This window comes from Hyla sarda, chromosome 3, assembly GCF_029499605.1.
Source record: "Hyla sarda isolate aHylSar1 chromosome 3, aHylSar1.hap1, whole genome shotgun sequence".
Lineage (NCBI taxonomy): Eukaryota > Metazoa > Chordata > Amphibia > Anura > Hylidae > Hyla > Hyla sarda.
Window position 1 is genome coordinate 245,283,656 of NC_079191.1, and position 27,442 is coordinate 245,311,097.

Consider the following 27,442-nt stretch of genomic DNA (forward strand, 5'->3'; position numbering starts at 1 on the left):
TATATATAAAACTCAACGTGTGTGTGTGTGTGTGTGTGTGTGTGTATGTTTGTTCCACAAAAACTTCCAAACGACTAAAGATATTAACATGAAACTTGGCACACATGTTGCTTATATGTAACACAACAAACATAGGATAGGTGATTTAACCCTTACTCACCCCCATTTGCCAGGGGCAGGGTTTATGTTTAAAGTCCCATACAAGTCAATGGGAAATGTATGTTCCCACATAACTTCCAAATGACTGGAGATATTTCGATACCTGGTACACATATTACGGGTCGGGATATGAGGACGGGATAGGAGGTCGAGATAGGAGGATGGGATATGAGGACGGGCTAGGAGGTCGGCCCAGGAGGACGGGATAGGAGGTCAGGATAGGAGGATGGGATAGGAAGATGGAATAGGAGGTTGAGAAAGGAGGACGGGAAAGGAGGACGGTAAAGGAGGTCAAGATACGAGCTCGGCATAGGAGCTCGAGATTGGAGGTCGGGATAGGAGGTTGAGATAGGAGGACAGAATAGGAGGTCAAGATAGGAGGACTGGATAGGAGGACAGGATAGGAGGACGGGATATGGGGTTGGGATATGACAACAATATATGAGGACTGGATATAAAGTCAAAAGCTTCCTCCTTTGTTTGTTTTCCTCCCCAACAAGGATTAGGAAGGAAAAACCGGGCAACGCCGGGTACTCAGCTAGTGTATAAACAATTTTATTGTATTACCAGTTGCTCATATTGCCTGGTCTGTTTTTTAACAACATTTTTTACTAATATGCCTCATGGACATTGACACAATGAACATCTTGAGACCCTTTTCTTTGTATGGGATGGGTTTGTAAGCATGCTTTATGTCATTTTACTGGGAGGGGAGGCTGAGCTACCTTGTCTCATCTATATACAGGTGTCACTTCTCACTGTAATGCTGTACAGATCACTATCCAGCAGCCTTATCATAGAAAGAATAATAATTCTCAGCTTAATTTCAGACTTAGTGAAGAGACTGAAAATTGCAATATTTCAGAAATATTATAAAATATAGGTAGTAAAATAAAATTTAGAAAAAGCATCACAATTTTTTTTTAAATAAAACCTTTATAAAACAATACGTCATTTTCTGAGTGGTATGTCCCACCGACTTCAGTGAGCATGTGCAAAATACTTAAAATGTCTGCCTGCTCTGACTTGGATAAAAAAAAAATGTGAACACTGAAAACGCAACATGAGTAACAACAAGCTATACAAATAAAAACTCGTGTGTATGTTCCAGCATCATCGGAAATATGTTACTGCATAACTTCCAACAGCTGGAGATATTTCGACAATACTCGGACATATGTTACTTATATGGCCACTAAAAATATAGGATAGTTAATTTAACCCTAACCTACCCTCATTTTGCAAGGGTCAGAGTTTTTGTTTAAAGTCCAATGCAAATCTATGGGAAATGTATGTTCCAGTATAACGTCCGTACGGCTGGAGATAATTTGATAATACCTGGTCACATGTTACTTATATGTCAAATACAAATATATAATAGTTAAATTAACACCTAACCAACCTCCATATGTGAAGGATGGGTTTTTTGTTTCACGTCCTATGCAATTATATAGGACTTCTGGTGCCTTACTCCACAAGCTCCGCTCTGCATCTCCTGGTGAATGTGTCAGTCCTGCTGGCAAGCAGGATTAGATATGGGGAGGGGATATGAGGAGGGGATGTGAAGTCAGGATATGGGGATGGGATATGAGGTCAAGATATGAGGTTGGAATATGAGGAGGGGATTTGGGGTTGGGATATGAGGAGGGGATATGGGTTCAGGATTTAAGAACGGGATATGAGGCAAAAGCTTCCTCCTTTGTTTCTTTTCCTCCCATACAAGGATAAGGTAGGAAAAACCGGGAAGTGCCGGGTATTCAGCTTGTATAATGTAAAGAAAAAAGGCTTCAACAAAAGGGAGGGGGGGGGATAACATCTGGGACCCACAGTGGGGAATGGCAGGCAAAAGCGAAGCAAACTTTTTTTTTTTTTTTTAAATCAGATATTTTTTTAAGATTTTAAACAGTTTTACAACAAAAACAATACACCATCAATAAACCCCCCCTCCACCCACCCCACCCACCTTACAAACAAAACGTCCGTCTCTCCCCACCGCAGCATCAATAATACACACTAGTATTGAACTAGAGGTTCAAATATACCCATATCCCAATGAACTCGCTCCCTCACATCTTACACACATACCACAACAAGCAGCACCTACAGGCATTCCAACAGAGCTACCAAGGAAACGCAAAGATAGTGAGTAAGGAAGGAAGGGTGCCACATACAGAAATCCCCAGAATTCGAGCCAAACATACCACGGCAAGTACAGCCCAAGGACTCACAGTCATTTACGAGTCAGTTGTCGGGGGGTCATATTAGTGAACCCAGGGCCCCCAAACACCATCAAACATCCGTTCAACATTACGTTTAATATATATCCCTTTCTCCAAGCGCACTATCTGCCGTAATCTTTTAACAAGATCAGCCACTCCCGGAGGAGACGGTCTGATCCAGAACTGCGCGATCAGTTTCCTGGCTTGATACAACACCCGTAAGATCCCCACTTCTCTCAATGAGGGTTCTTCATCACAGCCAATAAGGCCAAGTAAGCATACCTTAGGTTCTCTAGGCAGTGTAACCCCATAAATATCCCTGATAAGATGTAACACATCAGCCCAATATATATCTAAGACAGGACATGCCCACATCATGTGAAGCAGATGAGCCTCCAACGCACCACACCGAGGACAGGCAGAGTCAGACCGCACCCCAATAGTATGTAAGAATAGTGGGGTCTTATACACCCTGTGCAAAAAGAACAGCTGCGACAGTCTATTAGACTCCGACAGGGACAATGACGGGGTAAGCGACAAAGCAGTAGACCATTCTTCGTCACTCAGCCTGCCAAGGTCTCTCTCCCACTTTGTTTTGACTGTTAAGGGGAAACGTTCATGATAAAAACCCAAGAGCTCACCGTACAGCCAAGAAATAACTCCTGCAGAGTCCCTCTTCATAACTACAGATTCAAGGACCCTGTTAGTCTGTACCTCCAGCAATCGCAGCCGATTCTGAGTTTCGTACACATGATGGAGTTGCAGGTATCGATAAAATGAGGAACGCGGTAAAGCGAACTCCTCCTGCAAATCCTCAAAAGTTCGGACTACCCCCTGTACAGCCAGCTGCCCCACTTCGCACAGTCCCTTTCTCTCCCAATAACCGGCATCCACAAAAGTGCAGAATACTGGCAAGCCCGGGTTACGCCACAGCGGTGTACACGACATGAAACTTGTAATACCTAGTAGCTTACGCGTGTGGCCCCAAAGCTTGCAGAGAAGCTGGGCAGTGGGAGAGGAATCCGGAGGTCTGGTCAGGGCTCCAATTTCCAGAATATACAATGGCACCCTCCCTCCATGTTTGGCCATAAACAATCTACCCGTAGGACCCAGGAGAGACGTCTTTGCCCACCCCCTAACCTGATGCAGTTGCGAGGCAAGAAAATACAACCAGGGATTAGGTAGCGCCAATCCACCCGATTTTCCCCTTTGCAATGTCTCAAGTTTGATCCGAGCAATCGCACCCCCCACACCAACTGCCTGAAAACTCGCTGTATCCTTTGAAAGTAAAACATTGCTATTCACACAGGGGAGTTCTGCAGCACATACAACAACTGCGGCATGAGCACCATTTTTATTAGATTAGTCCTGCCAACCACTGAGTTCGGCAATTTACACCAGACGGCTACCTTCTGAGAACTCCTGTCCAGTAGGGGCGTCAGATTCCGGGGTATGAAATTATGTACAAGTGGCGTGATGGTAATACCCAAATATTTAAATTCCTTAACTACCTGGATATTAGAGAGGGCAATCTGAGGAATACTAGGCAAGGGATCCAGGGGCATCAGTACCGACTTATCCCAATTAATGAGCAGGCCAGAGTAGGTACCAAACTCAGAAATAATAGACATAGCAGGGGTCAGGGACTGAGCAGTATCACCCAAAAACAGTAACATATCATCTGCATAAAGCGCTACTCTCTCGTCCATGGAGCCATAACGAAATCCAATTAGATCAGGTGAGGAGCGCAGGAGGCAAGCCAGCGGCTCTATAGCTAGTGCAAAGAGTAGGGGTGACAGGGGGCACCCCTGCCTCGTACCTCTCCTTAACTCAAATGATGGGGAAAGTCGTCCATTAACTCGAATACGGGCAGTTGGGCACTTGTAAAGGAGTTTAACATAGGAAATAAACCTGGGCCCGAACCCCATAGCCCCCAGCACCTTCCACCGGTAAGTCCATTCGACACTATCAAATGCCTTGGCAGCGTCCAATGAAAAAATCGATCTAGCCCCCGCACCCTCCTGAGTCATCTGCAAGTTAAGATACACCCTTCTAATATTATCTACCGTAGATTTACCCGGCATAAAGCCAGTCTGATCCCCATGAACAAGGGACATTACAACCTTAACTAATCTGTTAGCGAGTACCCGGGCCAGCAACTTCACATCAGCACACAACAATGAGATCGGTCTGTAAGAACCTGCACATAGAGGGTCCTTTCCCGGTTTTGGGATAAGTACTATAATGGCCTCCATCATTGAGCGAGGCAGAGCTCCCTCCAAAGCCGCTGACCCGATCGCAACAGTTGGGGGAGGAGTATCCCTGAGAATTTTTTATATACCTCACTCGGAAGGCCATCCGGCCCCGGGGCCTTTTCATTAGCAGCTTCCTTCAGTGCTTGTTCCAATTCCTCCAGAGAGATGGGCGAGTCCAGCTCGTCCCTCTGCTCCAGAGAAAGGGAAGGAAGCGAAGCCCTGCCCACAAAATCCACCAAGGCCTCCTCAGTACAAGAGGCCTTAGAAGAGTACGCCTCCTTATAAAAGTCTACCATCACACCCAAGATCTCCTCATCCGCCTTGACCTCTCTCCCTCGACCGTCCCTCAAACAGCCAATATACGCAACCCCCTGCTGGGCCCGAGCAATGGATGCCAACAATTTACCCGTTCCCTCACCACACTCAAAGTAATGCTGCTTATTAAAAAACCTCTTATGTTCAGCCGTCTCCTCCAAGTATTTAGTATATGCATCCTGTGCCCTCAGCCACACTTCCTCCGCCCCAGGGGTAGGATGCAAGACATAGCTAGCTTCCGCTTCAGTGACAGACAATGACAACTTTACACCCCTCTCCCTAGTGAAGGACTTGTGAATACTTATGTCTCGAATAAACAGACCACTTGTGAACGCCTTTAGAGAGTCCCAGACCATGGAAACAGGAGCCGAACCATCGTCAAGGGCAATAAAGTCCCTGAGTTCTACACCTACTGATTCAGCAGTAGTCAGCAAATGGAGCCAGAACGGGTTCAGTGAAGCAAACTTTTAAAGGTACAAGGGGAGGGAGTGGAATGGTTCGTGAAACCCATCCACACAGCGCTGATTGGTTGCAAAAACCCACCCTGGGGAGGAAGTGGACCAAGCTATCCAGGAGATGGTGGCAAGTAGGGGAAAGGGGAGAGAACCAGGGGCTGTAAACCATGATTCATGTCATTACAAAGCACAAGTGATCCCATATAAAACGAGTCCTCATATGGCCCTGTGGGTAAAAATGAAATATATGATTTATGAGTTATGATTTGAAATTTAAAAAAAACAACAAGCATACATGAATCCTCCAAAATGAGTTCATCTGCTTTTGACAGCCACTTATCCTGTACATATTTTCCATGGCAGCATACTGGCAAAACTTTATACTGTTATACTGACATATACCATAGTGTAGCCACGCTGCTTCCTTTGACATAAAAATACATACACTTACACATAGACCACACTTACAAATAGACTATTACACTTCATTTGCTGAACTCAATGAATATAACATGGGTACTGTTTACTCTTAAAGGGGTTATCCAGCTTAGAAAAATGTATCTCCTATCCAGCGCGATCTCCTGCCCGGTGCCCCAGCTCTCCTCCTGGACGGAGTGGGTGTCAGCACAAGCCCATAAAGATGTATGGAAGAGGCATGTTGACCACAGCTTCCGGCGGTGGCAGCTCAGTGCAGGAGGAGAGCCAGGCCCCATAAAGGAGATGTCGGGGGTCCCAAACGTTCAGCTGCCACTATCAGGCTGGTGCATAGGCATCTCTTGAAGAGTAGTGCACAGCACAGTTGTGTGAGCATGATAGCGACCTGCAGCACCTGGCATGGAATCTGTACCTTCACAGGCAAGATAACTGGGGAAGTGCAGGTAAGCAGCAGCTTTACCTCTGTGCTCACTGTATACTGTATTTGATTTTGCCAACTGTAGGTACAAAATAAGGTAAGTGAGTGAGCGGCTTTCTTGAATCTAGATAGGACGATCGCATCGGGTGTCAGGAGTTATACCTACTGTGATCTGTTTTTAACTGCAGATACTACTGCTCCCAACATGGAGCACACTGCTCCATGCTGGGAGCTGTAGTACCTGCATTAATAGACAGATCGCAGCAAGGATGTGATCATCCTGTATAATGTATAGATGCGGCCGGCCGCTCTTCTCTGGTCCCACTGTAGTATGAGTATATGCCGTATATATACCTATTATTCATATTTCCCGCAGAGAGCTGTGAGTTGCTGGAACCATCTGGCATATCACAGCTCTCTGCGGGAAATATGAATAAGTGATGTGAATTCTATTCACATCACTGGCCAGCCGGAGTATAGTGCAGTGATGTGTGTGCAGGAGAAAGCCACTCCATCTCTGCAATAGATAGGGCGATCGCATCACTCCTGACACCCGGGGCGATCTGTCTATTAGTACAGGTACTACAGCTTCCATCATGAACAGTCTGTTCCCTGCTGGGAGTAGTAGTACTACCTAAAAAATGAAAAAAATAGAGAGAAAAAAAGTGAAACACACATATACACACATACTTTATTAAACACAATGTTAAAATACATTACTAATAAAAAAATAATTATAAAAATAAATTATTTTTACATTTAAATGGCCCCTTTCTACATTTTTTTTTTATTGTTGGCTACATTTTTAGGTCCCTGCCCGCCCACATAAATTGATCCCTGTTTAAAAATCAACATAAAAATTATTTATTTTTTTGTCTTTCAATTTTCGGGAGCGAGCAGGGACCAGAAAATTCAGCGCTCAATATTAAAGATGGGGCTAGAAAAGTAAAGTGAAAATAAAAAAAATATATGATTTAGAATGAAAACTAGAAAAAAAATGATAAAATGCACTCCTCATTCATTTTTAATATGGAGCGCTGACTTTTCTGGTCCCTGACTGCTCCTGAAAATTGAAAGACAAAAAAAAACAGGAATATGTGGGTGGCCAGGGACCCTAAAATGTAGCCGACAATAATAAAAATGTAGTGTGTATGTGTGTTTTTCCACTTTTTTTCCCTTTCTTTTAAAATATTTTTTAGGTAGTACTACTACTCCCAGCATGGAACACACTGTTCCATGATGGGAGTAGTAGTTGCTTTACTAATAAACATATTGCCCTGGGTGTCACTTCTGACAACCGATGCAGCTCTATACAGCGCTCGCATTTCTGCACTGTACTCTGGGCCGGCCATTGATGTGATTAGAAATTCACATCACTCATATTTTCCGCCTAGAGTGTGGATTGGCTGAATGGTGGCAGCCAATCCACGCTATCAGCGGGAAATATGAATGGTGAGTAGCCAGCCGGAGTACAGAGCAGAGATGCGAGCGCAGGAGAAAGCCGCTCTGCATCTCTGGGATTAAGGATGATCGCAGCGGGTGTCAGGAGTGACACCTGCTGTGATCTGTCCTCAACTGCAGGTACTACTGCTCCCAACATGGAGCATACTCAGCTCTATGCTGGGAGCTGTAGTACCTGCATTAATAGACAAATCGCAGTGAGTGTCACTCCTGAAACCCGCTGTGATCCTCCTGTATAATGTATAGATGCGGGCAGCCGCTCTTCTATGGTCCCCTGCACTGCCGTATATATACACCTATTCAAATTTTCTATACATTATACAGGAGGATCGCAACGAGTGTCAGAAGTGACACGGGCGATCTGTCAATTAGTACAGGTACTACTACTCCCATCATGGAGCAGTGTGTTCCATGCTGGGAGTAGTAGTACTACCTAAAAAATGTGAAAATAAAAATGTGAAAAACACACACACTACATTTTTATTATTGTCTGCTCCATTTTTAGTGCCCCGCCTGCCCACATAAATTGATCCCTGTTGAAAAATTTATTAAAATTTCATTATAATAAAGATACATTTTGTTAAATACTATTTTTTCCATCACTATTGTATCTTTTTTAATATAGTTCTTTTTAATGGTACCCTACGAAATTTTCTCCATTATAAACCTCCTAAACGGACCATTCTAATAATGGATGCAAACTGATGCAAAGGGATGCCATTTAGTGGTATCCATTTGCATCAGTTTTTCATCCGTTGGCATCAGCCATCAGCATACTCCCGCAGCCTGGACTAATACTACTCCCATCATGGAACAGACTTCTTTCCATGATGGGAGTAGTTGTTCCCTGGTTGCGGGAGTCTGCCGGCGGCTGGGGAGGCTACATTAGTGTTTGTACTACTACCTCCATCATGGAACAGACTCTGTTCCATGCTGGGGGCTGTAGTACAGGGGCTGAGGGACTGATCGCACCGGGTCTCACTTCTGAGACCCGATGCGATCAGAAGTTATTAAACAGGGGAGCAAGTGGCATGCTCTGCTCCCCTGCGATGTACAATGTATTTTTACTTTCATTTTTAAATTCCCCGCTGTCTGCCCTGAATGGCCGATACAGAGGAGCCATTCAGGGCTCCCGTCTGGGTTTTTAAACTTACAGTGTGCCAAATTACTGTATAATCACATTCCCCCTGACTTAAGTTTATTCATTTTATTCACCTCATGTGCATATGTATGATTACACCCGCCTCCTGCCCGGTCATCTTCTAGCGCTGTCACAGCACACAGCAGGGACATGCCATTCCATTCCCTTCTGCTCATCTCCATACTTGACAGAGATGAGCAGCGGAGAATGCAGGGACCTGTCTCCCCAGTGCGCTGTTATAGTGCTCTATTCCCTGCCGATGCCGGTACTAGACCTGTCCCCCCTGTGCGCTGCTTCATTCATTCACCGCCGCCGGTTCCCGACATGTCCCCGCTGCTGCCCTGCTCCAAGCGCAATCAGAGCGCACAGCGGAAATGTCAATCTATTCCTCTCAGCTCATTTCTACCCGATGGAGTTACCTTTTTGAATAAAATTTCGTAGTGTTCTGACACCCGTTGTGATCCTCCTGTATAATGTATAGATGCGGCCGTCCGCTTTTCTATGGTCCCCTGCATTGCCGTATATATACACCTATTCATATTTCCCGCAGAGAGCTGTGATTGGCCAGATGTTCCCAACCACTCACAACTCTCTGCGGGAAATATGAATAATAGGTTTATATACGCCATATGCTCCTACTACAGTGGGACCAAAGAAGAGCGGCCGGCCGCCCGCATCTATACATTATACAGGACGATCACATCTGGTGTCAGAAGTGACACTATTAATACAGCTACTACAGCTCCCAAATGGAGTAAAGTGTGCTCCATGTTGGGAGCAGTAGTACCTGCAGTTGAGGACAGATCACAGCAAGTGTCATTCCTGACACCCGCTGCGATCATCCTATCTATTGCAGAGATGCGAGCGTAGGAGAAAGCCACTTGCATCTATACATGATACAGGACGATCACAGGGGTGTCGCTAATGAAGAAATTTGTTATTTAGAATTAAGTCGAAGTTCGGATTTGGTCCGAATCAATTTTTTCATGAAATTCGGAACGAATTCTACTTTGTCAGACTCGATTCGCTCATCTCTAAACCCTATATTAACCTCTTGAGGACTCAGGGCATATTTGTACGTCCTAAATCCCGCTCCAGAGATATAACGACATATCTGGTCGCTCCCGGTGTCTTAACAGTAGCCAGGACCCGGGGCTAATAGCTTGCGTCACCAATCGTGGTGACGAGCTATTAACCCTTTAGACGCGGCGTTCAAAGTTGATTGCATCTAAACTGTAAAAAAAAAAAAAGCATTCCCGGCAGCTCAGTCGGGCTATTCGGGACCATCGCAGTGAAACTGCAATGTCCTGATCAGCTAGAACTACTACTTTCGGTCCAATGACACATGCAGAGGTTATAACTTATACAACAGAATAACCCTGAAGGGTTAAAAGAGACCTCTATATTGCATGTGTCACACACTTTGTAAAACTTGAATTTTAATGTGAACAATCTAGTATAAAGTGAGGAACAAAAAGTATTTAAAAATACAGCTCCACTGTAGTCATAGGTATCTGTAATCGTGCCTCCAGGTCATGGATGGGACTACACAATTTGGTCTCAAGGCTCGGATTTATATGTGCAATCCTGAGCCTGGAGGTTCTGATGTTACATGGAGATGTACCCCAATGGGGATAACTATAATCTCTCTTATTGGGCTACTTATATATGTGGCACTTTGCCAATGCTTGACACCCAGGGAGTGTTTTTTGTGTCCCAATATTAGGCTCCTACCGCCTGCTGTGCACTGCAGACGTGTGCTATTAAGACCTAGACTTTATTTATTCGCTATAGTTCTGCATTAGAGTACAGTGGAGTTGCATATTAAAATACTACTCTGTCACACCCCGACATGTTTCACCACTTATGTGGCTTTATCAAGGAGACAACTGAAAGCATTGGATGTCAGGGTAAAGTGAGCCTTTTTATATGGTGCCAGTGTGTTCAAGCTCCCCTTGACATATCACAGTGCCTCAGACTGTGGGCCAATCCACAAACCGAATTGTCCAAATGAGATAGCCAATAGTCATTCATTATACTGCAGCTCAAGTTTATTAACCAATCCCAATTATATATGTATATATCATGTCACACGCCAAGCTGCGGCTGTCCGGACATCAATGATGTCATGAATCAGCAACCCCAGCTTGATAAATGCCGACCCACTCTATTGACGTGCATCCGTTTGTATGTACACGGCCGGTCATGTGATCCGCCATACTCACATGACCCGCCGCGGTCACGGGTTCCGCCGCGCGTCCTGATCAGCTAGGACGCGAGTGGAGGGTTTGTTACCGGCCTCCAGTGCATACGATCGCCGATTGATTGCTCCAAGGCTGAGATCCAGGCTTGAGCAATCGACCGGTGATAACACTGATCAATGCAATGCTATGGCTTTGCATTGAACAGTGCCCTATGGGGGCTATAACATTGCAAAGAAAAGTGTAAAAAAAAAAGTGTTAATAAATGTGATTTAACCCCTTCCCTAATAAAAGTTCAAATCACCCCCCCCCCCTTTTCCCATTTAAAAAAAACAAAACCTGTAAATAAAAATAAATATAAACATATGTGGTATTGCCGCATGCGTAAATGTCCAAACTATTAAAATGTGCATGGAATGTCATTGATGTGAGGCGCCGCATACAGGAGGGGCTTTAAAAGCTCTATAGTCTACATGCAAGCCGAGCGGGTAGGAACATCACTACTTGGCCAGGTCGGTTTACAAATTGTAACGGTTTTACATTGTGGTCATTGGTACCACAGTTTTTGAAGGTAAAACACATTTTTCAGACATGTTTCTCCCAGTGGCATTGTAATATCCGTTTATTTGTTTTTGCATTTTTCCGTTTTAGGCCCTGTTCAGACCTTGTTTTTCATTCATTATCTGTTTCTGTGCTTTCCTTTCCAGGAGTGGAAGACTTAAGCTTTTCATCCAATTGCAAGGAGGGTGTGTCTGTATAACTCCAGCTCAGTCTGTTTTCTAGTTGCTGGTTATTTAGCGCAATACACTTTATCTGCTTGTGCAATAATGCTGCTATGATGTCTGTGAATTATACTTCTATGTCTGCTTGAGCATTTACCTTGTATTTATCTTGTGATATGATCTGAGTTTTTAGCCATGGTTAAATAGTATTTTATTGAAGATTTTAGTCTGTGTTACATTAGTCGGGTTTTTAGGATTGTATTTCCGTTCTATATCACCATGCTCCATGGTGGACTCTGGGAGATTGAGTTCTAGTATCAAGACATTCCGTGTTTTCTGGGGGATTGAGTTTTTATTCCTGTTTGTTCCTTGAGACTATGCTGACTCATCCGTTTCCCAGTCTTGTGTTCTGGACCTAATCTGTTTTTTAGTTATCTTTGTTCAGTGTGAACAGTGTTCTATATTTATATCCTGTTTGGTTGATCTGATCTTTGTCCTTTGTACTTATATCTGTTTGTGAACAGATGTTATGTTCCTGATCAGTTTGCCTGTTTATATTGTGCCCTGTTAATATTTGTATCCTGTCTGGTAGTTTTCTTATTCTGGCTTATGACCGACCATATATATATTTGTTTTTACGCCACTGCACTGTAGCGCAGGGAGGGACCAGCTCCAAGTTGTCAATCAATTGCTTAGGATGGATGGGCAAATAGGCAGGGAGAGTGTTTTTAGGGTCAGTTTATGGCTCACTCTCCCTGTCCCCACAGTCGGTCCTGACAGGCATGCAAAGAAAACAAGGGCGCCCCATAACAAAGGCTAAAAATGGGCCTTCAACTATGGTATCTGATTTTGCCCTTAGAACAGAAAAGTCAGTTGCTTCTGTAACCTTGCTTTCAATGACCCTTTGGCCGATAATCCCAGTGCTGCACAGATGCCTACAGATGCAAAAGAATATAAACCAATCAGGACAGTGCACTCTCTCTCTAAGGACTACATAGCAGCTGCATGATCTATCTATAGGGTGTGTACACCCTTGGTTTCATCTGTCGAAACCACACTGCAAATAGCTGCATCAATAAACAGTGACATATGGCTATAAAGTGTGCATTGTTTTTTTTAAAGGTGTTTAACTTGTCCTGCACCCAGGGCGTACAGGTACGCCCTGGCGTCCTGGGACTTAAAGGGGTTGTGCACTGCCCTGCAGTGCGGAGCTCCGCTCACAGCGTCCTGAAGTTCATTACTCCGAACGCTGTGTGCGGGCTTCCGTGTTCACAGCATGACGTCTCGCCCGCCCCCTCGTGATGTCACGCCTGCCCCCTGTACCAAAGAATTTCGTTGAGGGGGCGGGCGAGACGTCACGAGGGGGCGGGCGAGACGTTACAAAGGGGCCGGGCGTGACGTCACGCCCGGCGGCTGCGAACACGGAAGCCTGCACACAGCCTTCGGAGTAATGAACTTCCGGACGCCGTGAGCGGAGCTCCGAACTGCAGGGCAGCGCACAACCCCTTTAAGGACCCAAGGCGTACCTGTATACCCTGGACGCTTCCATTCACCGCAGCAGGCATCCCATGCATCCCCTGAGGGGGTCCTGAGACCCAAATCGCCGGTCATTTCTGGGTAATTCAGCAGGCATCCCGTGCAGCCCCTGCGGGGGGTCCTGAGACCCAAATCGCCAGTCAATTCTGGGTCAACCGGGTGACCCAGAGAAAAAGGGTGATAAGTGCTGTCCGAGACAGCACCTATCACCCTTTACCAGCAGGAGTGAGGTTGCACAGGTACCACCTCACGATCACATGATCAGTCGGTCAAGACGACAGGTACGCACTTACATTACACTTGCCTCCGATACCAAAAATACCCTATGATAATGTTTCCCATACAGGGTGCCTCCAGCTGTTGCAAAACTCCCAGCATGCCTGAACAGTCAATGGCTGTCTGGCAATACTGGGAGTTGTTGTTTTGCATCCGGGTCCGTCCCTATGCAGATCCCTAATTTAGGCCTCAAATGCACATGGCGCTCTCTCACTTTGGAGCCCTGTCGTATTTCAAGGCTACAAATTTTGGGGGGCTTTTTCTCCTTTCACCTCTTATGAAAAGGTAAAGTTGGGGTCTACACCAGCATGTTAGTGTAAAAAAAAAAATAATAATTTTTTTACGTGGCCCCCTACTTTTCATTTTCATAAGAGGTAAAAGGAAAAAAAGACCACCAAAATTTGTAACACAATTTCTCCTGAGAACGGAAATACCAATTATGTGGACATAAAATGCTCTGCGGGCACACACCAAGGCTCAGGAGTGAGAGAGCGCCATATACATTTGAGGTGATTTGCACAGGGGTGGTTAAGTTACAGCGGCTCTGACATAAACACACAAAAAAATACCCTCATGTGACCTCATTTTGGAAACTGCACCCCTCACGGAACATAACAAGGGTTATAGTGATCAAAAACAGCTTAAATTAGCGTGGTCTGCAATGGCAAGAGATACTCAAGCCCCAAGTGCAGTTGTGCACCTATGCTGGGATGGAGCTCCTGGACTTGTGGTCCGTTGCTATGGGCGATCCCCAGCATAATATTCATACAATAAACAATGCCTGCAGACGGTCACAAGTACCACAATGGCATCCTACACCTGATAAACGTGTGGATGCATGAAATTTAAACATTAAACAAATTCACCGATGTGGTCTAAAATGGCAGATGATCCTCAACCCCTAGTGCAGTTGTGCACTTTGAGCTGGGGTGGAGATCCTGCATTTGTGGACCACAAAATAGGTTCACTACTGTGGTAGATATAAACAATGACATTAACTAACCCTCAAAACTGATGTTAAAATTGAGACATTAGACAGTATATCCTTATATGAAGGACATACCTGAGCCCACACACCAACGCCAAGGTTTCTCAAATGGGACCTAACAACTAGCCTACCTGTGCCAGGAACCAAATTACAGCAGCATCAGGTCCGACTTGTAGACTTCTCCCACCCGTACCATTTGAGAAACCTTGGCGTTGGTGTGCGGGCTCAGGTATGTTCTTCATATAAGGATATACTGGCTAATGTCTCAATTTTAACATCAGTTTTGAGGGTTAGTTAATATCATTGTTTACATCTACCACAGTAGTGAACCTATATTGTGGTCCACAAATGCAGGACCTCCACCCCAGCTCAAAGTGCAGAACTGCGCTTGGGGTTGAGGATCATCTGCCATTTTAGACCACATTGGTGAGTTTGTTTAATGTTTAAAGTTCATGCATCCACACGTTTATCAGGTGTAGGATGCCAGTTTGGTACTTGTGACTGTCTGCAGGCATCCTCCATTGTATGCATATTATGCTGGGGATCGCCCATAGCAATGGACCACAAGTGCAGGAGCTCCACCCCAGCATAGGTGCACAACTGCACTTGGAGTTGAGTATCTCTTGCCATTGCAGACCATGCTGTAAGCTGTTTTTGAGGTCTAATGTTTATATTAATGCACCCTTTTCATCATACTGGGTAGCATTAAGGCTTCACCTGTGAGGCTGGCACTATATTAGCCAACCAGGGTGGGGCTTGTAGCCTTTCTCTCCCCCTCCCATTGTATGTGTGCATAGTCACACTGGAGTTAACCTAACCTGGGAGCAGTCTACAAGTCGGACCGGATGCTGCTGTAATTTGGTTCCTGGTTTTGCTAATCATGCACAGGTAGGCTAGTTGTTAGGTCCCGTACCATTTGAGAAACCTTGGCGTTGGTGTGGGGGCTCAGGTATGTCCTTCATATAAGGATATACTGGCTAATGTCTCAATTTTAACATCAGTTTTGAGGGTTAGTTAATGTCATTGTTTACATCTACCACAGTAGTGAACCTATATTGTGGTCCACAAATGCAAGACCTCCACCCCAGCTCAAAGTGCAAAACTGCACTTAGGGTTGAGGATCATCTGCCAATTTAGACCACATCGGTGAGTTTAAGGGTTATAGTGAGCCTTAACACCCCACAGGTGTTTGACAAATTTTCATTAAAGTTGGATGTGAAAATGACGTGTTTTTTTTCACTAAAATGCTGGTGATCCCCAAAATTTTTCATTTTCACAAGGGGTAATAGTAAAAAAGCCCCCCAAAATTTGTAAGGGTAAAGAAATCCCGGCACTCGCTGGATGCTTTTGCAAATATGAACGTGTTTTATTCACACGGTGCAAATCACAAGTATTAATGCGTTTTGGCCACTGCCTTTCTCAGACTGACATACAAAACTGTGGTTACATCACATTATATACATAGAAGCCCATCCCACTTCCTTTTCTGTTGGTTACCATGGACACCAGTTTGTTTATCAAACATGACATATCTTCTCAATTTCATTTTAGATATGGCTTTTACACCAAACAAATAAACAGATATATTGTACGACAGAAATGAATGAATATACTAATCTCATATGTCTTGCATGCTGATCTTATGGTTCCTCCCTTCAATGAAGTGTCTATGGGTGTTAAAAACCAAAGATTAAAAGTTAAAACTTTACAAAAACTTTATAAAAATGCAGAGAACTCATAATCTCTATTTAAACCTCATGGTTCTAAGGTAGACAGGCGGTGGATCCAATAAGCTTCTTTCTCCCGTAAGATAATTTTTACATCATTCCCTCTCCTGGGTTTTTGTACCTGATCTATTACCTGATATTTCAACTGTGAGATGTTATGTCCCGCTTTATCAAAATGAAATGGGATGGGATATAACAAGTTCTTACATCTTATAGATGACTTGTGTCTGTTTATGTGGTCTCCCACACGCTGGGTGGTCTCCCCAACGTATAGGAGACCGCACGGACATTTGATTGTATAAATGAAATTTTTTGAGTCATAGGTATTAAAATGTTTCAATTTGATAACTTCTCCCATATGTGGATGCAGTAAACTGTCACTTTTAATTACCGTATTTATCGGCGTATAACACGCACTTTTTAGGCAAAAATTTTTAGCCTAAAGTCTACCTGCGTGTTATACGCCGATAAACCGCTGCAGTTCAATGATTTAAAGCGGGCGCTTTAAATCAATGAACTTCAGCGGCTTTGCAGGTGCAGAGACATCCAGCGCTGCCGACTTCTCTGCCCCTGCCTGCCCTGGGGTCTAGAGCCCTGCTGCCGCCCCTTCTCTCCCCCTGGCTATCGGCGCCGCTGCCCGTTCTCTCCCCCTGACTATCGGCAATAGGGCAGCGGCGCCGACAGACAGGGGGAGAGAAGGGGCAGCGGCACCCATTGCCGGCGCCGCTGCCCCGTTGCCTCCCCCCCGGTTGCATAATTACCTGTTGCCGGGGTCGGGTCCGCGCTGCTTTAGGCCTCCGGTGTGCGTCCCCTGCATCGTTGCTATGCGCTGCACGGCACGGTGCAATGACGTCGTCATTGCGCCGCTCCGTGCAGCGCATAGCAACGACGCAGGGGACGCACACCGGAGGTCTGAAGCAGCGCGGACCCCACCCCGGCAACAGGTAATTATGCAACCGGGGATGGGGGGGGGCAGCGGCGCTGGCAATGGGAGCCGCTGCCCCTTCTCTCCCCCTGGCTATCGGCGCCACTGCCCCATTGCCGGCACCGATAGTCAGGGGGAGAGAACGGGCAGCGGCGGCGATAGCCAGCGGGAGAGAAGCGGCGGCAGCATGGCTCTAGACCCCAGGAAAGGCAAGGGGAGAGAAGTGGGCAGCGACGGCCTCTCTCCCCCTGCCTTTCCTGGGGGTGTATCGGGGTATACGCATGCACACACACGCACCCTCATTTTACCATGGATATTTGGGTAAAAAACTTTTTTTACCCAAATATCCTTTGTAAAATGAGGGTGCGTGTTATAGGCCGGTGCGTGGTATACCCCGATAAATACGGTACATTGCTACATTGAGCGCAATGTAGACAAGGATAGGTGGCCTTTCTCTGGCTTCTCAGAACTGTTTGTTTTAATTCAGATTTTTGCGATCCCACCTCCGCTCTCACTATTTTATCCCTTAAATTTGGGGCTTGCCTATTACATATCAGTGGGGGGATAGCAAAATTCCAGAATTTTGGGGTATGCACCTCTCAGCACCTGCCAATGTTTCTGAACAATAGCATCTACCTTGTGGACTAAGGGATGGAACTGTTGCACAAAGGGGATTCTAGGTTCTTTTGAATCTCTATTTCTATTTGATGGGGTTCTGGCATCCTCTAAAATCCGTTCCGGATAACCTCTTTCTCGGAATTTTTCATCTAGTTCCCTCAGTCTTAATTCCCTAGTCTCTGGGTCTGACACTATATGTTCTACCCTCTGTCTTTGGGCCCTGGGGATGGATATTTTGACGGACATGGGATGTGAGCTTGTGTAATGCAGTAAGCTATTGTGATCTGTTTCCTTTCGGTACAGATCAGTTTTCAGTCCCCCTCTTGTATCCTTTTGTACCATTGTATCTAAGAAACTTATCAGGTCACTTACCAGGGTGAATTTAAGTTCTACTCTTACATTGTTTAGGTGTTCCATAAATTGAGGTGGGAATGTGGCCACTCCCATACACAAAATATATCATCCATAAACCTCTTCCAGGTTCTGATGTGAGCCTGGAAGATGGGATTGGGGTATACATATACCTCCTCAAAGTGTGCCATATAGGCATTTGCGTATGGGGGGGCCACATTTGCCCCCATTGCCGATCCTTGTCGCTGTTGATAAAAAGTGTCCTCATACAGAAAAAGTTTTCTTCCAATACTATGTGTAACAAACCTAGCAGGAATTCTTTCTGTTCTTCTGTGTATTCACTAGAGTTCAACAACCACCTGGTAGATTCAATGCCCCTCTCGTGTACTATCGATGTGTACAAACTGGACACATCAATAGACACGAGCCAAGTCTCCTCTGTGATGAGGTTTACGGATGATATATTTTGTGTATGGGAGGGGCCACATTCCCACCTCTTACAATTTATGGAACACCTAAACAATGTAAGAGTAGAACTAAAATTCACCCTGGTAAGTGACCAGAATGAAATAAGTTTCTTAGATATAATGGTACAAAAAGATACAAGAGGGGGACTGAAAACTGATCTGTACCGAAAGGAAACAGATCGCAATAGCTTACTGCATTACACAAGCTCACATCCCATGTCTGTCAAAAGATCCTACGTTGGGGAGACCACCCAGCGTGTGGGAGACCGCATAAACAGACACAAGTCATCTATAAGATGTAAGAACTTGTTGTACCCCATTATATTTTGATAAAGCGGGACATAACATCTCACAGTTGAAATATCAGGTAATAGATCAGGTACAAAAACCCAGGAAAGGGGCTGATGTAAAAATGTTCTCACGGAAGAAAGAGGCTTATTGGATCCACCGCCTGTCTACCTTAGAACAAAGAGGTATAAATGGAGATTATGAGTTCTCTGCATTTTTGTAAAGTTTTAACTTTTAATCTTTGGTTTTAATCGCCCATAGATACTTCATTGAAGGGAGGAAACAAAAGATCAGCATGCAAGACATATGAGATTAGTATATTAATTCATTTCTGTCATACAATATATCTGTTTATTTGTTTGGTGTAACAGCCATATCTAAAATGAAATTGAGAAAATATGTCATGTTTGGTAAACAAACTGGTATCCATGATAACCACCAGAACAAGAAGTGGGATGGGCTTCTATGTATATAATGTGATGTAACCACAGTTTTGTATATCAGTTTGAGAAAGGCAGTGGACGAAATGCGTTAATACTTGTGATTTGCACCATGTGAATAAAACACGTTCATATTTGCAAAAGCATCCAGCGAGTACCGGGATTTCTTTACCCTTCTAGTATCCTGCTTTCCACGAGCACCGCCAACACCCGAGTGCCGACCCTTTTTGCTTTGTTCCTCAAAATTTCTAACACCATTTCTTCTGAGTAAGGGAATACTCCATATGTGTATGTAAAGTGCTCTGCTGGTGCACTACAAGGCTCAGAAGAGAAGGAGCACCATTTGGCTTTTGGATAGAGAATTTGGCTGGATTTGAACGCCATGTGCGTTTACAAAGTCCCCATGGTGCCAGAGCAGAGAACCCCCCACACGTGACCCCATTTTGAAAACTACACCCCTCAAATGTAACAAGGGGTGCGGTGAGCATTTACATCCCACAGGTGTGATTTTTTTTTTTCAACAGTGGTCCATGGAAATGTTTTATTTAATTTTTCATTAGCACAGCCCATTGTTCCAAAGGCCTGTCAAATGCCAATGGGGTGTAAACGCTCATGCACCCCTTATTACATGCTATGAGGGGTGTAGTTTTTGAAATAGGGTCACATGTGGGGACAAGGTCACTGTTCTGGTAGCATGGGGCTTTGTTAACACTCATGGCCCCCGAGTTCCATTCCAACCAAATTCTCTCTCCAAAAGCCCAATGGCGCTCTTTCTCTTCTAAGCCCTGTAGTGCACCCGCAGAGTACTTTACATCCACATTTGGGGTATTTCCATACCATTTAAAATGGTGTTACAAATTTTGGGGGCTGTTTCTCCTATTACCTCTTGTGAAAATAAAAATAAAATTGGGGTAACACCAGCATTTTAGTGAAAAAAAATTCATTTCTTATTTTCTTGTCCAACTTTAGCAAAAAATTTGTCAAACACCTGTGGGGTGTAAAGGCTCACTATACCCCTTGTTAAGTTCCTTGAGGGGTGTTGTTTCCCAAATAGTGTGCCCTGTGTTTTTTTGTTTTGTTTTTTTTTTGCTGTTCTGGCACCATAGGTGCCTCCTAAATGCAAGATGCCCCCCAAAAACCATTTCAGCTAAATTTGCTTTCCAAAAGCCAAATGTGTCTCCTTCTCCTTTGACCATTATAATGCGTCCGCAGAGAACTTTACGTCCAAACATGGGGTATTTACATACTCAGAAGAGACGGGGTTACATATTTTGGGGGAATATTCTTCTATTACCTCTTGTAAAAATAGTAAATTGGGGGGGAAACAGCATTTTGGTGAAAAAAAATATTTCATTTACACATCCGACTTTAACGAAAATTCACTCTCCAAAATCACATTATCGCTCCTTCCCTTCTGAGTCCTCTACTGTGCCCGCAGAGTACTTTACATCGGCATATGAGGTATTTCCTTACTTGAGAGTTTCAAATTTTGGGGGTCTTTTTCTCCTTTTACCCCTTGTAAAAATACCAAAAATGGGTCTACAGGAACATGCGAGTGTAAAAAATTAAGATTTAGAATTTTGTCCTTCAATTTGCTGCTATTCCTGTGAAACACCTAAAGGGTTAACACACTTTCTGAATGTCATTTTGAATACTTTGAGGGGTTCAGTTTTTATACTGGGGTCATTTATGGGGTATTTCTAGTAAGAAGGCTCTTCAAATCCACTTCAAACTGAACTGGTCCCTGAAAAATTCAGATTTAGAAATTTTTTAAAAATTGATGCTGAACTTTGAAGCCCTCTGATGTCTTCCAAAAGTAAAAACATGGCAACTTTATGATGCAAACATAAAGTAGACATATTGTATTTTTGAATCAAAATATAATTTATTTGGAATGTCTATTTTCCTTATAAGCAGAGAGCTTCAAAGTTAGAAAAATGCAAAATGTTCAAATTTTTCATTAAATTTTGGAATTTTTCACCAAGAAATTATGGAAGTATCGTCAAAAGTTTACCACTATGTTAAAGTAGAATAAATCACATACAAACAATCTTGGAATCAAATTCATAAGAAAAAGCATGGTCAGATGTGCAAAAAAAATGCTCTGGTCCTTAACCCCTTAAGGACCCTTGACGTACGCGTACGTCATGACACCCTGGTACCGGGCGGGAATCGGACCGGGATGCCCGCTGAAATCATTCAGCAGGCATCCCGTGCAAACGCCGAGGGGGGGGGTCATCAGACCCCCCCCCCCCCATGTCGGTGATCGCGGCAAATCGCAAGTGAATTCACACTTGCGATTCTGGGTCTATAGTGATCCGGTGACCCGGAATATAAGGGGGATCACAGTTGTCTAAGACACCCACGATCCCCCTGAAGGCATAGGAGTGAGGTGGCAGGGGTGCCACCCCTCCTATCCCTGCTATTGGTGGTCTAGACGCGACCACCAATAGCAGATAGGGGGCAGGGGGGGTTAACTTTCGTTTTCCCTGACCACCCACAATAGGCGGGGCAGGGCGGGGAAATGACTGGGACCGGCGCCAAAGATCCACTTACCGATCCGGGCGGGCGACGGAGGCTGCGGGCAACGGAGATCGGCGGGCGGCGATGACGTGCGGCTGGATCCGACGGAAGCCGGTGAGTTGCCTAGCAACATCTGGAGGGTACAGTTTGAGACCATTATACAGTGGTCTCTAACTGTAGCCCTCCAGATGTTGCAAAACTACAACTCCCAGAATGCCCAAACAACTGTTTGCTGTCAGGGCATGCTGGAATTTGTAGTTTTGCAACAGCTGGAGGACCACAGTTTGCAGATCACCTTGCAGTGTTCTCTAAAACTGTAGCCCTCCAGATGTTGCATAACTACATCTCCCAGCATGCCCTTCGGCGATCAGTACATGCTGGAAGTTGTAGTTTTGCAACAGCTGGAGGCACACTGGTAAATATTGAGTTAGGTAACAGAACCTAACTGAAGGTTTTCCAACCAGTGTGTCTCCAGCTGTTGCAAAAGTACAACTCCCAGCATGCACGGTCTGTCACTACATGCTGGGAGCTGTAGTTTTGAAACAGCTGGAGGTTTGCTCCCCCATGTGAACGTACAGGGTACATTCACACGGGCAGGCTTACAGTAAGTTTCCTGCTTCAAGTTTGGGCTGCGGCAAATTTTTCACCGCAGCCCAAACTCCTAGCAGGAAACTCACCGTAACACGCCAGTGCGAATGTACCCTAAAAACACTACACTAAACTACACTAACACATAATAAAGAGTAAAACAATACACCCCCTTACACTGTCCCCCCCCCCCCCCAATAAAAATGAAAAACGTATTGTATGGCAGTGTTTCCAAAACGGAGCCTCCAGCTGTTGCAAAACAACAACTCCCAGCATTTCCGGACAGCCACTGACTGTCCAGGCATGCTGGGAATTTAGCAACAGCTGGAGTCACCCTGTTTTGGAATCACTGGCGTAGAATACCCCTATGTCCACCCCTATGCAATCCCTAATTTAGTCCTCAAATGCGCATGGAGCTCTCTCACTTCGGAGGAAACAGTTTAGGGCCACATATGGGGTATTTCCGTACTCGGGAGAAATTGCACTACAAATTTTGGGGGGCTTTTTCTCCTTTTACCTCTTATGAAAAGGAAAATTTGGGGTCTACACCAGCTTGTTAGTATAAAAAAAAAAAAGTACACTAACATGCTGGTGTTGCCCCATACTTTTTATTTTCAAAAGCGTTAAAAGGAAAAAAAGACCCCCAAAATTTGTAACGCATTTTCTCCTGAGTACAAAAATACCCCATATGTGGGCTTAAAATGCTCTGTGGGCGCACAACAAGGCTCAGGAGTGAGAGCGCACCATGTACATTTGAGGCCTAAATTGGTGATTTGCACAGGGGTGGACGATTTTACAGCGGTTCTGACATAAACGCAAAAAAATAAATACTCACATGTGACCCCATTTTGGAAACTACAGCCCTCACGTAATGTAATAAGGGGTACAGTAAGCATTTACGCCCCACAGGGGTCTGGCAGATTTTTGGAACAGTGGTCCGTGATAATGAAAAATGTAATTTTTCATTTGCACAGCCCACTGTTCCAAAGATCTGTCAAACGCCAGTGGGGTGTAAATACTCACTGCACCCCTTATTAAATTCTGTGAGGGGTGTAGTTTCCAAAATAGGGTCAAATGTGGGGGGGTCCACTGTTCTGGCACCACGGGGGGCTTTGTAAACGCACAGGGTCCCTGACTTCCATTCCAAAACATTTTTTCCCAAAAGCTCAATGGCACTCCTTCTCTTCTGAGCATTGTAGTGCGCCAGCAGAGCACTTGACATCCACACATGGGGTATTTCCATACTCAGAAGAGATGGGGTTTCACATTTTGGGGGGCATTTTGTCCTATTACCCCTTGTAAAAATTTAAAATTTGAGGGAAAACTAGCATTTTAGTGAAAAAAAAATCATTTTCACATCCAACTTTAACGAAAAGTCGTCAAACATCTGTGGGGTGTTAAGGCTCACTGGACCCCTTGTTACGTGCCTTGAGGGGTTTAGTTTCCAAAATAGTATGCCATGTGTTTTTTTTTGCTGTTCTGGCACCATAGGGGCTTCCGAAATGTGACATGCCCCCTAAAAACCATTTCAGAAATACTCTTCAAAATCCCACTGTCGCCCCTTCCCTTTTGAGCCCTCTACTGCGCCCGCCGAACACTTGACATACACATATGAGGTATTTTCTTACTCGAAAGAAATTGGGTTACACGTTTTAGGAAGATTTCTCTCCTTTTATCCCTTGTAAAAATTCAATAACATGGTCTACAAGAACATGCAAGTGTAAAAAATGAAGATTTTGAATTTTCTCCTTCAATTTGCTGCTATTCCTGTGAAACACCTAAAGGGTTAACAAACCTTTTGAATATCATTTTGACTACGTTGAGGTGTGCAGTTTTTATAATGGGGTCATTTGTGGGGTATTTCTAATAAGAAGGCCCTTCAAATCCACTTCAAAACTGAACTGGTCCCTGAAAAATTTTGATTTTGAACATTTTGTGAAAGATTGGAAAATTGCTGCTGAACTTTGAAGCCCTCTGATGTCTTCCAAAAGTAAAAACATGTCAACTTTATGATGGAAACATAAAGTAGACATATTGTATATGTGAATCAATATATAATTTATTTGGAATATTCATTTTCCTTATAAGCAGAGAGCTTCAAAGTTAAAAATAATGCTACATTTTCAATTTTTTCATCAAATTTTGGAATTTTTCACCAAGAAATGATGCAAGTATCGACAAAATTTTACCACTAACATAAAGTAGAATATGTCACGAAAAAACAATCTTGGAATCAGAATGAAAGGTAAAAGCATCCCAGAGTTATTAATGTTTAAAGTGACAGTGGTCAGATGAGCAAAAAATGGCCGTGTCCTACAGTGAAAATTGGCTGGGTCCTTAAAGGGTTAAGGTCATAAATGGCTTGTATCTTAAGGGGTTAAAACTACAAGAAAATGCAAAACACAACCTAAGAAAATTTTTGTAAAATTTTTGAGTTTATTTAGATTGAACCCAATGCTTTTTTTTTTTATATGTTCTCTTTAATGTAACAAAAAGAAAGTGTGCGAAGTTCCTTTGGTATGTCTAAGGGGGAAATATTTCTTCTGTTTTCATTACAACACAGTGCAGCTGCATAGTTTAAGCATACTTTTATGAAAACAAACAAATAGATAAAAATTATAACAATAGTTAGTTGAATTATGCTTGTTGCAGCTGCAGCTATAAGAACATTTATTTAGTTTTAATGTAAAGGCAATTGTAGACTAGCAAGAAACTAAACAAAGTCAGAATCAGGCAGGAACTACAAGTACTAGTAGTCATAAATTATTAATATGAAGGGTTATGTAAATTGGTTCCTAAAAGCTGGAACGGATGAGCAGAAATGTCTGTTACATGTAAAGATTCCTATATGATCTCTCAAAAGAATACATTTTTTCTATTAATAATGAAAATTGAAACAAATATATCAGCAAGATAGGTAATGATAAGCTGTAGTAATACAAAAACTCATGATCAAAAATGTGATTATATTATTTATATAAATAGTGATATAATATACCCATTTAATGCACTTAACTACTGCATTTTAAAAGCATTTTACTACATATTAATTTAATACATTGACCCCTAAAACTTCCAGATCTAAATAATGTAGCCGAAACAGCTAGTAGCCAAAGCATCAGAATACCTCTGTAAACTTCTTATGCATCACATAAAATTCACTTTAAGAAATACTTTGAAAAACACCACAATATCTACATAAGATCAGGACCTGAGATAAGTAATAGCTCCACATTTTTATTTGAATCTAAATGAAATCTGTTATGGCTTACCTTGACTTTTCGCATTGAATGGTAAGAAAGGTGGTGGTCCTTTTACGCTTGATTGCTTCGGATGTCTTTCAGGAAAAAAGCCAGATGTGTAGACAAAATTTGGAAACAACAAGAGCAAGAAGATGCTGCTTTGTAAGTTCATGTTACCAGACTTGTTCTGTACAGGAGAAAGAAAGTTATTCACTTCACTAATATAACATAAGTGTATCAGTCATATTAACAAAAACTCTATATGTAGTCAGAAAGTGTGACATGAATATTTCATTGCAAACATAGCTCATGTGTTGGGTTTTGCAAATGAAAAAGTGTAACTAAATAAAGCTTACAAAAAAAGAGTATATTTCTGGAGTTAGTCTGGAGTTCCTGCAAAGTGCAGGCCAATAACTGACAGTTCTTTGAAGCCTGTTTTATATGTTCTGACTCAAAAAAAATAGATGTAGAAAAGAAAACATATAAAATGTAGCAAGCCTAAATACTTTACCTGGGTTCTGAATGTATTTTGCTGCTGTCTGCTATTAGTTTGTAAAGACTATATTTAGACATGCATGTCTCATCCTATTTCCTAAAATGTCACTTACCGTATATACTCGTGCATAAGCCGAGTTTTTCAGCACAATTTTTCGTACTGAAAACGCCCCCCTCGGCTTATACTCAAGTGAACTCTCCGCCTGTCAATCCTTTCTCAGTGGTCTTCAACCTGCGGACCTCCAAATGTTGCAAAACTACAACACCCAGCATGCCCGGACAGCCATAGGCTGTCCGGGCATGCTGGGAGTTGTAGTTTTGAAACCTCTGGAGGTTCGCAGGTTGAAGACCACTGAGGCCTTTGTCATCATCCAGACCCCCCCCCCCCCCCCTTTAGTTTTCTACTCACCTCCCCTCGGTGGGAAGGAAGGGCGAGCTGGTCTGGGCAATCTATGCTGCAGGGACCATCCGGTGGGGAGGGTTAGTCGTTCCGGGCTGTCCATCTTCACCGGGAGGTCCTCTTCTCCGGGCCTGCCCCAGACTAGTGACGTTGCCTTGACGACGAAGCACCTGTGCATGAACGTACCTGTGCGTCGTCATCAAGGCAATGTCACTAGTCCGGGGCCGGCCCGGAGCGGAGAAGAGGGCCTCCCGGTGAAGATGGACAGCCCGGAACAACTAACCCTCCCCACCGGACCAGCTCACCCTTCCTTCCCACCGAGGGGAGGTGAGTAGAAAACTAAAGGGGGGTCTGGATGATGACGAAGGCCGCAGTGGTATTCAACCTGCGGACCTCCAGATGTTTCAAAACTACAACTCCCAGCATGCCCGGACAGCCGATGGCTGTCTGGGCATGCTGGGAGTTGTAGTTTTGCAACATCTGGAGGTCCACAGGTTGAAGACCACTGAGAAGGGATTGACAGGCGGTGATGATAAAGGGGGGGATGATGATGAGGGGGATGATGACAGGGTGATTATGACAGGCGGTGATGATGACGGGGGTGATAATGACGGGGGTCTGGATGATGACAGGGGGGATGATGTATTTCCCACCCTAAGCTTATAGTCGAGTCAATAACTTTTTTGGGGTTTTTGGGGTAAAATTAAGGGCCTCGGCTTATATTCGGGTGTGCTTATACTCGAGTATATACGGTATGTAAAATGATCAATATCAATATTGTTATGATTACTCATTCA

General features: G+C 44.0%; 2 protein-coding genes across 3 annotated transcripts in view; one reads left to right on the forward strand and one right to left on the reverse strand.

Moving 5' to 3' along the window:
• Positions 1 to 27,442, forward strand: part of NT5DC1 (5'-nucleotidase domain containing 1) — a 417,176-nt gene that overhangs the window by 112,103 nt on the left and 277,631 nt on the right. The gene's annotated exons all lie outside the window — the stretch shown is intronic.
• COL10A1 (collagen type X alpha 1 chain) overlaps positions 1 to 27,442 on the reverse strand; it is a 104,310-nt gene that overhangs the window by 5,699 nt on the left and 71,169 nt on the right. The window contains exon 2 of the mRNA XM_056566364.1: positions 25,781 to 25,937. Coding sequence (XP_056422339.1) covers positions 25,781 to 25,922 — 142 coding nt within the window. The 5' untranslated portion in view covers positions 25,923 to 25,937. The remainder of the gene's footprint in view (positions 1 to 25,780; positions 25,938 to 27,442) is intronic.